Genomic DNA, 16,379 nt, shown 5'->3' with positions numbered 1-16,379 from the left:
AAGCATTAAGTCCATATGTCACTTATACATTATATTGACACATTAATTCTCTCACATAATTAGCACTCATTATTTGTTATTATCACTACACGCTCATTCATCTTTATTCTTATTTTACATTAAATAAATATATTTTCAATTGTATTTACACAATTTAAATGATTATTAGTTAAAATAAATATAATAATATTGTTAAATATATTTATTACATAAATTATTTTATCTTATTTTTACTTATAATTAAAATATTATTATAAATTTGTAATAAATGAGTACATATAAAAAAGTCACACTTGCATAAAATTAATAAATAACATATAATTAAATGTTCTTAAATATGTAAAATACTAATTTAAATATAGTTGTATTATGACCAAATATGTTCAACTAAGTCGGCACGAAATTGGTGATGAATATAATTGTCATGTAGTTCGGAATTCCTCGATTAAAAATAACAAGAAGTTGGATGCATATAGAATCCACATTGTTTGTGCAAAAGCATAAATTTGAAGAGGCTGAGTTCAAAGTCTCCTTGTACTAAAAGCGTCTGAAGAACTAAAGTGGAATTTAATATCCCCCACTCGATTCAAACACAAACTAAATTTGAAATCTTTATTGTGATTATCTATCTATCGAGTCACCGATCTTCGTGTGATCTTGTATCATAGTCCGAAATCCTGGATCCATCACAGAAATTGTGGTTCCTGGATATTAAGAGCTGAAAGTCGATAAGACTCGGTTACGACCAATGTTTAATGACACTCCACATGTTTCTAAGCAAACATAAAAAAGGAAGTGGAAGGAGTTTTTGTCAAGTGTTCTGAAAAAGCATGTGGCTTCTGCATTCATATTAAACTTCCAAAAAAAAAAAAAAAATTCTTCTGTTTATGAAACAACGCATTTCTATATATGGAACAAGAAGGAACAAATCAAGTGTCTCCTATGCAGTGTATGCACATATTATAAAGCATCAGCAATCGTTGCTCCCCCCACATTCATCACATGTGGTGAATCCGAGACCTTCACAGTAAGGGCATTTTGTTCCTTCATCTATCCACTCCAGAAACTGCACCACATATCTTACTCATTAGAGGAAAAAAAACGTGGCATGTCAAAGAACGACGCTATCGCAACCACCTCATGTTAAGTCTAAATACAGACACACTCCTAGTATGTAAGTGGTATAAATGTAATGTTATATTAACAACAAGAATGTGCCGTAGGGTCTCCAAATCGCATAGGATGCTCCATGTATATTTAAACCAATGAAGTCTGGCTGCTATAATTTATAATCAAAATGAAGAACTACGACAAGGTTAAGGCATTTTCTAACCTGTGGCTCAATGTTTGGCTCACCCGTTCCATCACATTCTGCCGGAAAAGCCAACAAAATTCTTAGGATATGGATAAATGAAAAATAGGAAATTATATAAATTTTGTAGACCAGGAAAGTATGAAAGAAAAGTCTGTGTACCCATGCACAAAACACGTCCTTCTCCACGACATGCAAGGCACTTTACTACTGTAGCATTGCTGCTGCCAGTGTTGATTGGTCCAGTTCGTTTGCTACTTCCAGAAAGTCTTGAAGGTTCTTCCCATCGATTCTCTCCAAGAAGAAAGACTCGTGGAGATTTGGAAAATTCACCTTTTGTCTTCTGAACTTCAGATATACTGGTAATGGAAGAGAACTGGGGCTCCATTTTCGCTCTTAGAGAAATATATGATAAAAACATTATGTGAGCCCTAGTCTACAATATATCCAGATCATTCAAATTTTCCAATTCCATGGACTGCCTAAATAAATTAGATAACAACCGGACTACATAACCATGTTTATAATATGTTCAACTGCCCCGTGGATGTATTTATGTTTTGCATCGGCATTTTAAAATAAATTATGGTTCAAAATGAAAAAAACATGTCTTATTATAAAGATTTTCAAATTTGAATGTCGGGCTGCCAAAGAAGGAGCGAGGATTCATTAGTATCTCGGCTTTCATGTTCATACGATGCCAATAATTTTCTAGAAAAATGGATTTCTCAGTTTTTGAGAGATGGACCTATAATAATATTATCTAGCTCCGGTTTTCTCAATCAGAATAGCAAAACATCACATTTCAAGAAATTCACAGCACCTTCACAGAACCAGCAGATTTATTTTCTTTATTTTTGGTCTTTCCAGGGCCAGAACTTCCAAATTTTTGCTCCATAAACAACTGTTCAAGAAGTTCTGGAGTCATTATGCCATCTTCTCGTGCTCCTATAGATGACTGTCAAGAAAATTAGGAAAATGTAGCAACTAATTTAGGCAGAAGAACTTGATTCTTGATGAGTTTTTACTTAGATTTTCTAGTAAAGCACGACATACTTGCCAGGTTTTTACTGCACGCTCGGTTCCACTTGAGAAGCTAGAAAATTCAATGTCCTCTTCACCGGAATAGAATCCAAGTTTCTGCAAAGCTTCCTGTCATAGATGACATAAAATAGAATAACCATCATATAATCTCTCTTTTCTCCTCAATTTTCTCAACACAATCGCAATATACTCTCATACAGTACACTAGCCGTTGCATAAACTTTCACCAAACCATCCAAACATTATCACAAATTTTTTCATAGTCAACCCATCCCGATTTCTCATCCAAAAATAAATTAATAACAAAGAAATCAACCACAAAAATAAGTGGTGAACAAACACCAACCAAATAAACATATCTTAACAAGTAAAACGCCAATTGAAAGTCTTAGCATGTGCTATCTCAAAACGCATTTACTTTAATTAATAAGAACATGGCTCACTAGATCAACTGCTGGTCAAGTAAACCACCATGTAGCACAGTACGGAATTAACTGGAAAAAATATTCACCTGCTCAGCACCGTACTAGCCTTAAATCAACTTTCAACTGAAACTCGAAGGGAAGCTGTTTATCTATTTTTGTAGCAATATGCAATGGACTATTCCCATGTATTATAGAACACTTTGCATATCCTTCGTTCAAGTCACATTGTAGAAAGAACAAGTTGAAGGCAGTCACATATAATACAAAAACAATCACACTCTGAACTTGTTTAAAGCCTTTTATTCAGGAACTTTAGGTTTTGCTTGACATGGGTGGAATATGTCTCCTTCCTAGGAAATTCCATGGAGGAAAAATATTGAAGAACAAAATAGAAGTTCATGGCATACCTGCAAGGCTCGTACTTCTTCTCCTTCTGATCCAATCCTCAATTTCACCCTCCTTTTCGCTATCTCCTTTCCATCGGAAACACTTATTACTTCCTTAATGATTACTTCCTCATCTTTTATAGCTGCCTCGACCACTAGTGGCACGGCACTCGAACCACTCTCAGTAATTCTATTTATGGTCTTCCCCGAATCTCCATCCTTCAGAACCTGCAGAAAAACTGAAGTATTGATCACCATCAAAATCATGCTGTCACTCACACGGAATCACCTGAGAACCAATGGCCATACATAGGAAGAAACACAAATAAAAATAAATAAAGTTCATTACAACGAGAGTTATGCGTCATATGATACTTGCAACAACTATAATCTACTGTATTGAACTTTAAAATATATTTTACTCAGCATCATAAGTTAAATCGAGATCACTTTCTGCATGTTTCATTACTAACAAAGTTCTAAATCTCATAAAAGCTTTGATCATATATTCATGAAGAAAGGGATCGCATCTGTCTGTCTATGAGACTACAGAACTCAATATTTCTAGGCTCTAAAACATGAATTGTTAAACAATGTTTCAACCACTAAAATAATACCTATGTTTCATGATATAACAAAAGCTGGATCCACGGCGACAATTGCACTCTTTTAAAAAGAAACTACAAGTCGTTTTGGTTTTACTGAGAGTCGCCCACAATCATTCAATTTCCTCCCCTCTTCCCAGTTCCTGGCTCCATCCCAGTTCGACGGAAAAAAATTCTTGAAACCACATCTGAGCTATGAACTAAATCTAATTAGTGGAAAAGAATAACTAAAAAGCACACTTCACTGTCTGCACAAATTCAAAGTAACGTTTGCGATCAATATTAGAAACAAATCTAAAAATTACCTAGATTTTTTCTAGAACCAATTATGTAACTCTGTCTATCCCAAGTCGGTTTAAAATTGATGTTTGGAATGATCTGTAAGGGGCTATGATGAAGTCCTATAGGAACTTGGATTTGTATAACGATAACGGATACATGCTATAAAAACACGTTGGGCAGGCTTGTTTGTGTGAATCCATAAGTGACAGCATACCAATTAATTTCTTCCGTCAGCTCACAAACTGAATCGAACAGGTCATAAATGTGAAACAAAATACCGTAAAATAATCAAGACGAGAAACTAGTGTTCAATGCAATTCTCTTGACTATTTCTGTTGGTTATAGAGTTGGATGTAAACATGTTTACTTTTTACGTTTTCTTTTTATTTTATTCGCTTAAAGTAACACTTGTACAGTTACTTGGGCTTGATGTATAAATAATTGTATTCATCTCTTCTGACAGATAATTTTTCGAACAATACTGAATTTTTTCAGTTCAAGTCTTCATATTTTAACATGGCATCAGAGAGTAGGTTTCGATCCTGTCTTTTGGTGCTATACAAGATCTAGCTCATTTTACTGGAATTTATTGCGTGATTATCGCAATTGTGCAGTGGTAATCACGACGATTGAAGCTTGATCGAAGCGGTTGTTGACGATTAGTTTAATTTACCAGTGCAGAATTCGACTGATGGCGAATTCAGGTAATTTCAATGATCCTTTGTTCTTGCATCCTTCGGATAAACCGGGAATGAATTGGTAAATAATCAATTGCTTGGAGTCGAGAATTGCGGAGTTTAGAATCAAGCTATGATAATTGCATTAAGAGCTAAAAATAAGATTGCATTTATTGATGGTTCTTATACACGACCAACGGTTGGACACGCTTCTCTGCATCAGTGGGAGCAATGCAATGCTTTGGGGCCTTCATGGCTTATGAATACTGTTTCTAAAGAGATTTATGGAGGAATTGTGTATTCGACGGTTGCTTCAATGATCTGGAATGACTTGAAAGAACAGTTAGATAAAGTGAATGGATCACGGAACTTCTCAATCCATCGTGATATCAGTCGATTAACTCAAGGAAATAGTACAATATCTGCTTATTACTCAAAACTCAAACATCTATGGATGAGTATGCTTCTTTGGTTACACTTCTTTCTTGTGAATGTGACTACAGCAAAAAAGTACTTGAATCATGAACAGCAGCAAAGACTATTTCAATTCCTCATTGGATTAAACGAAGGACATGCCAATTCGTAGCCAAATCCTTATGATGGGTCCACTTCCAAGAGTTGGACAAGCTTTTTCCATTCTATCACAAGAGGAATCCATAGATAATTGATAAGAGGACCCACAACCAGCATCTGTGTTTTACTCTACACAACACAAAGCTGAGGAGCCAAAGAAAAATCAGTTTTATTGTGAATATTGCAACTGGACGGAACATGCTAAAGCCACATGCTACAAGCTGGTTGGATATCCTCCGGGATATCGCTTCTATGGACAGCAACCTCGTGGTGATAATAGAAGGAAGCCAAAGGGCTATGTAAAACCAAAGAAGCCTGTTGTAGCAGTGAACTAAGTGGAAGACAATAATCCTAAGGAATTGGCCGCTGATAGCATTTCCTCTGTTCCAGTTTTTATCCAAGAACAATATGCTGAGATGATGAAGTTATTGGGAGGCCAGAGCGCCCATAGCTCGAATACTCCAGCTGCTAATATGGCAGGTAATGTGCCTCTGAAATTTTGTACTGATTGGATTATAGACACTGGTGCAAATGAACACATGACTAGATGTCCATCATTGTTGCAAAGTGCTAAGTCCATGGCCAATTCCTCTAGTTCTGTCAGATTGCCAAATGATAATAAGATTTTCATCAGTCACATTGGCTCAGAACCCTTGTCTCTATCAATTACCTAGCATAATGTGCTTTGTGTCCCTCATTTTCAATTCAATCTTCTAGCAGTTTCTAAGTTTACCAAAGCTCATAGTTGTTTTGTCACCTTTTTTCCATGTTTTTGCCTGTTTCAGGATTTAACGAGTGGGAGGATAGTTGGGATTGGTAAAGAAGAGAATGGGTTGTATCATCTTATCAATCAACTGTTTCAGCACTCCAGCTCCTTTTGCTTTGTGACTTCCTTACCTTCTTTTAATTCCAGTTGTAATACCTCGCATTACCAGAATAATTTTGTGTGTTAGGATTCTATTTCCGTTGATTGTGATACTTGGCACAAAATATAAGGACATATTTCTGTTTCCAGGATGTATTTGTTACCATTTCTATCAAAGAATATATCATTAAAACATTATTCTATTTGTCCTCAATCGAAGCCATCTAAGTTGACATTTCCAAAGTTGAGCTTGACAAAATCTTTGTCCCCTTTTCAACTCATAAATATGGACATTTAGGTCCATATAGCAAACCTGCATATAATGGAGATTTCTGATGATTTTTCAAGAGGAACTTGGGTTTTTCTCATGCAGTCTAAGCTGGATGTATTCAGGATCCTTGAGCAATTTTTTGCTTTAGTGAGCACCCAATTTTCTGCTCGAATTAAGTCCATTAGATCAGACAATGCAACTGATTTTTATCAAATCTGAGTGTATTGAATTTTTTGCCTCAGAGGGTGTTGTTCATTTCAGCTCTTGTCCTTATACACCACAACAAAATGGGGTGGTTGAGCATAAGCACATACACATCCTTGACATAGCCCGATCATTAAGATTTCAAGCTTCTCTTCCTCTAAGATTTTGGGGTGATTTTGTATTCACATCAGTTTACCTTATCAACAGAACACCGAGTCCTGTCCTAGGGAACAAAACACCTTTCGAAATCTTATTTCACAAATTTCCATCATACAATCATCTTAAAACTTTAGGATGTCTTTGTTATGTTACTTCCCCCCCACCATTAGGGATAAATTTTCTGCTCGTGCCACAACTTGTGTTTTTATGGGATATTCCAGTGTCTAGAAAGGATATAAAGTCATGAATCTTCAAAGCATGAAAGTTGTTGTCTCACGAGATATTGTTTCTCATGAGGACTTGTTCCTTTTTGCCACGAGCGTGCCTTTTCTTCCTCGATTTCCACCTTCATCCACTTGTCCAGAAAAGTTTCCAATAGATGATTGTCCCCTTCCACCTGCAAATGAGTCTCCAGTTTTGCCTTTACATAATAATGATGTTTTTCCACCATTGAGAAGATCTTGCAGGACAAGAACAGCTCCACTGTAGACACAAGATTTTTCTTGTCCTACATTCCTCAAAGTAATTCAACTCAGTGCATGTATCCAATCTCTCGACACCTTCCTTATTTTAAATTCTCTCCTTCCTATCAAAGCTTTATGGATGTCATTTCTTCAGTTTCAGAGCCTCGATTTTATGACGAGACAACAAAAGATCCTAGATGGAAAAAGGCTATGGAATTAGAGCTTGCGGCCTTGGATTCTAAACATACTTGGGATGTAGTTGATCTTCCTGATAATGTTAAATCCATTGGTTGCGATGGCTGTACAAAGTCAAGTATCATCCGGATGGGACATTCGATAAATTCAAAGCCTGTTTGGTCGCCAAAGGGTATACACAACAATCGGGAATTGATTTCCATGATTTATTTCTCCAATTGCCAAAATTGTCACCATTCGATGCTTGCTTAGTTTGGCAGGAACTAATAACTTGTCTCTTACACAAATGGATGTGGCTAATGCCTTTATTCAAGGTGAATTGGGCGAGGAGATATTTATGACGCTTCCGCTTGGCTATCACACTCGAGGTATCATAAAGTGTGTCGTTTGCGCAAGTCGCTATATGGTCTTAAGCAGGCTTCAAGGCAGTGGAATCATGCATTTGCAGGGATAATGCATGCTGCTGGTTACACAAAATTCCACCACGATCACTCTCTCTTTACCAGATGAGATTCTCAGCATGTCACTATCCTAGCTGTTTATGTGCATGGCATTGTCATCATAGGGAGTAGTGAGGAGTTGATTGCAGCTTTGAAACAATTTTTGCACTCTCATTTACAAATTTGAGATCTTGGCAATTGAAATATTTTTTGGGATTGAGATTTCTAGATCACTTGAGGGAATTTATCTCAATCAACGCAAATATGCATTGGAACTCATTGAGGATACAGGTATAGCTGGGAGCAAACCATTTAATATGCCTATGGAACAAAATAAGAAATTGACAACCGTGGGGATGGATACCATTATCGAACAAGTTGAACCTAGTTGTTCTCATGATCCTTTACTGAGCGATCCAGATTCCTATCAAAGGTTGGTTGGTCGTTTGAATCTTACTATCACACAACCTGACATTTTCAGCATCTTAGCCAATTCATGCATTCACCAAAGAAATCTCACATGGATGTTGTTATTCGAGTGGTAAAATATCTCAATTGTTCTCCTAACTTCGGTATTTTGTTGAAAGCATAAAATTCTATGTCTTTTTTGGCTTATTGTGATTCTGATGGGGCATCTTGCCTATGTCTCGACGTTCATTGACTAGATTCTGTATTAAACTTGGTGATTCCTTATTACCTTGGTGAACCAAGAAGCAAAATAAAGTTTCAAGTTCTTCGGCCGAAGCCGAATACCAAGCTATAGCAACTACCACCTGTGAAATTGTTTGGATCCGTGGGATTTTGCATGATATGGAGGTCACTCAGCCAATAACTCTTTACCATGACAATAAGGCAGCACTTCACATTGCCTCTAATCCGATGTATCATGAGCGTACTAAACATATTGAGATAGATTTTCACTTGGTCTGTGAGAAGATCAAGATGGGACTCTTTCAAACTGCTCACATTTCGACACTGACCAAATTGCATACATCTTTACCAAGAGCTTGGGGAGAGAAGATCAGCATCTTTATTTGCTATCCAAGCTTGGCACTCACTTGTATCAAGCTTGAAGGGCGTGTGTTGGTTATATAGTTGGATATAAACGTGTTTTGCTTTTCAACGTTTTCTTTTATTTTCTTCAATTAAAGTAACACTTACACAGTTACTTGGGCTTGCTGTATAAATAATTGTATTCATCTCTTCTGATAGATAATTTTTCGAACAATATTGAAGAAAATTTCATTTCATTTCTTCACATTTTAACAATTTCATATATAAAGAAAGTATCACAAATTCTTTTAAACACATATACTTATTTATCTCTATTTGTTAGATTAGTCAGCTTTAAGTGTGCTTAGTTAGTTTAAGTTAATTTAGGTAGTTTTTGACAGCTGTATGCAACTCACGTGTATATATGCATGATTGATAATGTTCGTGAAGAATAACAGAGGAGAATTTTCTCCCGTCTCTGGTTATTGCTCTGTTCGTAATATGGTATCAGATGAAATTAATTGCCGTTGTTGATATCCTCGATCTAGTGGGGAAGCAGCGTTGATTCTTTATTTTCTTGCAATTGGAGACTGATCGGTGATCATGACGCCATCCAATTCGAGTTCACAATCCAGATCTGTAGTAGACGATCCGCTCAATCCCTATTTCTTACATCATTCTGATAATCCAGGTATTTCACTCGTATCTCAGCCCCTCACTGGAGAAAACTATGCCTCTTGGAGTCGGGCGATGCGCATAGCGCTTCCGGTGAAGAACAAACTAGGATTCATTGATGGATCTATTCCTCAACCAGATGATCGGATCTTCATTTACATGCTGCCTGGTTTCGCAACAACAATGTTATGATATCGTGGATTCTAAACTACGTATCCAAGGAAATTTCAGCTAGCATTCTGTTTTCAGATATAGCAGCTGAAATCTGGAAGGATTTAAGTGAGAGATTCAACAGAGCAATGGTCCTCGTATCTTTGAGTTGCGACGTGCTCTCTTCAATCATACCCAATATCAAAATTCTGTTGCTGCATATTTCACGAAGTTAAAGACTCTTTCGGATGAATTATCCAATTTTCGGCCAGATCGTACATGCAGAAAATGCAATTGTGGTGGGGTTCAGTCTTTGGACTCATTTCATCATCAAGAGCAAATCATGATGTTTTTACTTGGATTGAATTATTCTTTTTCTCATATCAGAGGTCAATTACTGTTAATGGATCCTCTGCCACCGATTAACAAAAAAATTTCCTTCGTATCTCAAGAAGAACGTCAACAAAAAATTAGTTTAAATCCAGCATCTGCAACATCTATGGCCTTTGTTGTGAAACCTCAGCCCTCTAAGTCGACTTCCTATTAGTCAGGACCAGCATCCAAAGTTCAAATACAAAAGGAGAGATCGTCCATACTGCACTAAATGTGAGATTCATGGTCATACGGTGCATACATGTTATGAGTATCATGGTTACCCCCCCGGATTTAAATCTCGGCCACGAATGTGAAATGACTGTCATCCTACTTCTTCGCATCCTTCTGTGGCTAATATGAATCTAGTGGGGAATACTTTGGAAATTGGGGCTACGCCTACGAGTCAGTTCTTCCAAACTCTTAGCCCTGACCAATATCAGCAATTGATGCAAATGTTTCAGTCTCATCTTTCCGCTGTCCCCAACAATACAATTGCATCGGGTTGAATCCCACAACTCACACTGCAAGTATTTGTCTTTCGGTTTCAGTGCTTCCAAATCTATCTTCAGGACAATTTTGGATCATTGATTCGGGAGCTTCTAGTCATATTTGTTGCAATGCTGATGCGTTTCAATCCATGTCTAAAATACGTAATGCGTCTGTGACATTGCCCAATCAAAACACTATTTCCGTTGATTCCATTGGTGATGTTCAGCTCACTTTTTTTTTTTGATAGGAAACTAATAATATATAGAATCTGTAAAATAGTCTGATACAAAATAAGCGAAAGAGTTTTCCGCCATAAAAACAGCTGAAAAATAAAAACGACCAAAATAAAATTACAACATTACGAACTTCCAATCCCTAACCACATCTGAAATAGCTAAATGACCTAGGCCTCTGATAATTCTGATTGACTGCGCCACCCTGAATTTCAACAAATCCCACACTCTGTCCTCCGAGGTTGCTAAGTCATTGAAGATTCTGTTATTTCTCTCAAGCCATATAGTCCAGAATGTGTAATGAACTACCGTATACCAGAAAGTATTGACGACTGGATCATTTCCAAATCCCGGATCTATGATAAACATGTCTTTGGCCCTCTTTGGAAAAATCCAAATTAATCCGAACTCTTGCAGCACCTTTATCCAAATACTTCTTGAGAACACACAGTGCACCAGTAAATGATCCTGATCCTCTTCATGGTCCTCTTCATCCTCTTCAGCTCACTTCAAACACTACACTTCGTAGGGTTTTATATGTTCCTCAATTTAAATTCAACTTACTCTCTGTAAGTACACTCACCACGACGTCCAACCTGGTTGTGCAGTTTTATCATGATCATTTTGTTATTCAGGAAGCCAGCTCCAAGAGGATGATTGGCAAAGGTAATCGCATTGGGGAATTGTACATCCTGGACCTTCATCAACTTGGTTCATACACTATATCATTTGTCAATAAAGTCTCCGTACAGTTGTGGCACCAAAGATTTGGACATCCATCGTTCAAGGTATTGGATTCCTTACACAACAAACTGAAGTATGTTGTATTTTAGCAATGTACTTCCACTATATGTCACATATGTCCACTTGCAAACCAAAGAGGTTATCTTTGTTTCGAATAGTCATGTATCTTTACATCTTTTTGATTTGATCCATGGTGATAATTGGGGTCCTCTCAATGAACCGTCCTATTCCGATCATCGGTATTCTCTAACATTAGTCGATGATTGTACTAGATTTACATGGATTCTCTTGTTGAAGTCAAAATCTGATGTGGCTCATGTAATTCCTCGTTTTTTTGCTATGATTGATACTCAATATTAATGCAATATTAAGTGTTTTCGTTCGGATAATGCCAAAGAATTAGCCTTCTCCTTCCATCAACGTGGAGTTTTACATCAATACTCTTGTGTCGAACGCCCTCAACAAATCTCTGTTGTCGAACGAAAACTCCAAAATTTACTCAATGTTGCTCGAGCCTTATATTTCCAGTCTCGTCTTCCACCTGTCGTTCTGGAATGAGTGCATTCTCACTGCATGTTATCTCATTAATCGCATTCCGTCGCCTTTGCTACATGGCAAGACACCATTTGAGCTTTTACATCATACTGCAGCTCGATCACTCTAGTCTCAAAGTCTTTGGTTGCTTGGCGTATGCTTCTACTTTACCTGCAGCTCGATCAAAATTTCAGCCTCGAGCACACTCGTGTGTATTACTTGGGTACCTACTTGGTGTTAAAGGATACGAACTGTATAATCTTGATAGCAAAAAAATTTTTTTGTCTAGGGATGTGATCTTCCATGAAGACATCTTTCCATTTCATACTCATACACCTATATTACCATTGGCTGATCCATTTCCTGATATTGTTCTTCCTCTAGCTCAGCCTCAGTCTTCCATTGACATTTCAAATCATGATCATGCTCCAGCACAATGACCACCCTTACCTCAGCCTTGTCGTTCCACTCGTCCTCCGAAACAACCATCTTATCTCCAAGACTACCACTGCAACCTTCTGAAAGGTCCTGATCCCATGTATCCCTCGGTGCATGAAACACTATATCCTATCACCAAGCTAACAAATACCCCGAGTGGCAGCAAGCAATGACTGCTGAGTTAGCTGCTTTGGAATGTAATAATACTTGGTCGATTGTTCCTCTTCCAATTAGCAAACATTCGATTGGTTGCAAGTGGGTCTATAAACTCAAACTTCATGCTGATGGCTCAATTGAAAGACATAAAGCTAGGCTTGTTGCTAAAGTATTTAACCAACATGAAGGTATTGATTTCTTAGACATGTTTTCTCCTGTGGCAAAGTTAGTCACTGTCAAAATCCTTCTTGCTTTGTCAACATGTCAGAATTGGCATTTGGTTCAGTTGGATGTTAGTAATGCATTCTTAAATGGGGATCTGTGTGAAGAAGTATATATGGACATTCCACAGGGGTATCGGTTTCAGGGGGAGCCGGTTAATTCCAAGAACCATATGGTGTGCAACCTTCACAAGTCTATATATGGACTGCGTCAAGCTTTGAGACAATGGAACTCCAATTTTCCCAAGTTGTGCTCCAGTTTGGTCTTGCTCAATCCAGATCTGATTATTCTCTACTCACTAAGGGATCGGGTTCCTCATTTGTTGCTCTATTAGTGTATGAGGATGACATCATTATCACTGGCCGTCTCATGTGCTTATTGAATCCTTAAAGTAGTTCTTACATTGCCATTTCAAGCTTCGTGATCTGAGCTGCCTGAAATACTTCTTGGGTGTTGAAATTGCTCGATCTTCCACAGGCATTGTATTATCTCAACGCCAATATGCTTTGCAACTTCTTGGTGACACGGATTTTCTGGCCAGCAAGCTGGTTATGACACCCATGGATCCTAAGGCTCGCCTGAATTCCAATGATGGCGATCCCCTCGAGGATATTACCCAATACAGGCGCATTGTGGGTCGCTTATTATATCTCACACTTTCAAGGCCAGATCTTTCGTTTCATGTTCACAAACTAAGTCAGTTTGTGTCTCAACCCCGCACACCTCATTTACAAGTTGTCCATCATCTCCTTCGATACATCAAAGGGAATCCAGGACATGGACTTTTCTTCTCAGCATCATCTCTCCTACAGCTGAAAAAGCCTTGTGACGCTGATTGGGCTGCTTGTGCGGACTCTCGGAAATTGGTTACTGGGTATTGTATGTTCCTTGGTCATTCCCTTGTGTCATGGAAAGCCAATAAACAAACAACCGTATCTCGCTCATCAGCAGAGGCAGAGTATCGAGCACTTGCTACAACAACAAGTGAGACTGTTTGGATGACTCGCTTACTCTCAGATTTTTCTATTCCTATGACTGATTCCGCAATCATTTACTGTGATAATCAAGCTGCAGTGCATATAGCGTCGAATCTGACTTTTCATGAACGCACCAAACACATTGAAATCGATTGTCATTTTGTTCGAAACAGTACATGAAGGGATTATCAAAACATTAGCTAGCGGACATCTGTACCAAGCCCTTACCCATTGCTCGCTTAGCACCACTAATGTCCAAGATGGCTATAAAGGATCTTTACAAGCCACCTCGAGGGGGAGTTTTAAACACGTGTACTTATTTCTCTCTATTTGTTAGATTAGTCAGCTTTAAGTGTATTTAGTTAGTTTAAGTTGGTTTAGGTAGTTTTTGACAGCTATATGCAACTCACATGTATATATGCATGATTGATCATTTCCGTGAAGAATAACAGAGAAGAATTTTCTTCTGCCTCTCGTGTTCTATGGCTCTATTGGTAAATTCAAAAAAAAAAAATTAACAATCCAAATGATACGGATACCAAAAAAAAGAAAAAGAAAAAAGGAACCCCATTTCTTAACATACCTGCAGTAATTTAGCAAAATTTCCTACAGTGTCAGAAACCGTGGCTTCTGGAAAAGAATTGAGCTGCTCCAGTTCTTGTACTCTAAGCTTAAGGCTGTTTATTTCTTGAACCAACCGCTGGCGTTCTTCCTTCCACCTTCCCTCCTCCCTGAGCCACCGTTGCTCCTCCCTCAACCACCTCTGCTCCTCCCTCAGCCACCGCGCTTCTTCCTGAGGACCGTACCCAATTGGGTTCTGGTTTGAGGGTGGAAATGAGAAGCATATGTGGGATTTCGACAATGATTTCAAGGGTATTGAACTTATCAAATGGGGGTTGTGGAGTAGAGGGAGCGTAAAATATGAAGTTAGAGGCAATATAGATGACATCACCGATGTCGAAGGAGCTACGCGGGGAGGAAGAGGTGTATGAACAGATTTCATAGAGGGGTTGGATTTGAGTTCGAAAGGAAGATATTTGAAGGATTTTTTTTGACGGTTGAGTGGTTAAAAATAAGTTAATATTGACAAGATATTAGGAAAATTAGTTAATTTAGTTATTCTCAATTTTATAAATGTCAACCCATTTGACAATTTTATGCAGTAAAAAAAATCATAGCTTGATATAGAATACATGATTTTCTTTTGGAAACTCATATAATGCATGATTTCATATTGTCAAATGGTTGCGTTATTATTAATAATTAGCCCGAATGCTCGTACTCGGCTCGCGCTCGTACTTTGCTCGCCTAATTAAATATTAACTAGCATACAATAATAAAACTTAAAAAACCATAATCAAGACCTTAAACAAAGGAAACGATAACATAATCCAACATAACCATGATATACCCGCTATGCCAACAGTAAACCTGAGTATCAGTATAATATAACTAAATCGAATAGATGTCTGAAACAAAACCCATAAACAACAACAGATAAACCTCGTATGGTTGTTGATCTCCACTCCAAGCTAGCCGCTGCCCTGGTCGTCTGATTCGTCCAAGCCTGAACATGCCCCTTGGAATTTGGTATCCAAGATGAAATCAAGAACATGAGCGACAAATTGTTCAGTACGTACAACATGAGTATACATCGCTCAGTACGCACATTATGAGTATACAAACATATATGTGCATGCATAAACCATGAACTGGGTATCAAGGATCAAGCGGATATCTCTTACTCAGACTAAGGCGCTGAGGGTGCAGCAGTTGGTGGCTCATACACTCTAACTAGACGTGGACCTGCAATGTCCTGGATAATCGTAGTACGCGAGTCTGTCGAAACAATGGGTGGCTCGCGGTATTTAACGTCTAAGAAACATGACTGAGCGACCCTACTAGATTAAAACTATCTCAAATGATACATTCTCAACATGATATATAAATGCCGCATAAATATCAATGACTGATAAAACATGCATAATATGACAAGAGAATGCAACATATAATCGTGCATACTCAGCTGGATATCTCAATTTTATACATATATATCTCTAAAACTAGTCTGGGATACTCGATGTCTACCCTATGTCTTAGACATCATAATCATGATTGATATTACTATCTATACTTGCTTATACCATGATTATTATCCTCAATTATAAGGCACTTGGATCATACCTTCGTCCGTAGTTAGCTCTTTGGAGACGATAGCTAACTAGGGATGTAAACGAACCAAGCCATTCGCGAGCTATTCGGAGCTCGGCTAGACAAAAGCTCATTTGAGTTCGTTTGTTAATCATATTAAACAAAGCTCGAGATCGATTCGAGCTCGAGAATTTAATCAAATCAAGCTCAAGTCTAATGATATTGGGCTCGTGAGCTCACAAACATGTTCGTTAATAAGATCGTGAGCTTGAGCTCAGCTTGTTTAGGTGGCTTGTAAGCTCGAGCTTGACTCATTTGTTGAGTTAACAAATAAATATTA

The 16,379-nt window shown here is 37.8% G+C and overlaps 1 protein-coding gene across 1 annotated transcript; it reads right to left on the bottom strand.

The window, feature by feature from the left end:
- Window positions 1-818: 818 nt before the first annotated feature.
- LOC140827799 (protein disulfide isomerase pTAC5, chloroplastic) lies at window positions 819-14,947 on the bottom strand. The gene is given in 8 exon segments (XM_073190643.1): window positions 819-1,066; window positions 1,334-1,371; window positions 1,475-1,685; window positions 1,687-1,707; window positions 2,136-2,270; window positions 2,369-2,464; window positions 3,189-3,395; window positions 14,472-14,947. Coding segments are annotated over 8 exon segments (1,224 nt in total). The 5' UTR covers window positions 14,892-14,947; the 3' UTR covers window positions 819-970.
- Window positions 14,948-16,379: the final 1,432 nt, after the last annotated feature.

Source organism: Primulina eburnea, chromosome 3 (genome assembly GCF_022965805.1).
Source record: "Primulina eburnea isolate SZY01 chromosome 3, ASM2296580v1, whole genome shotgun sequence".
Classification (NCBI taxonomy): domain Eukaryota; kingdom Viridiplantae; phylum Streptophyta; class Magnoliopsida; order Lamiales; family Gesneriaceae; genus Primulina; species Primulina eburnea.
Note: the sequence above shows the minus strand (reverse complement) of the source record. Positions and strands in the feature narration are given on the sequence as shown.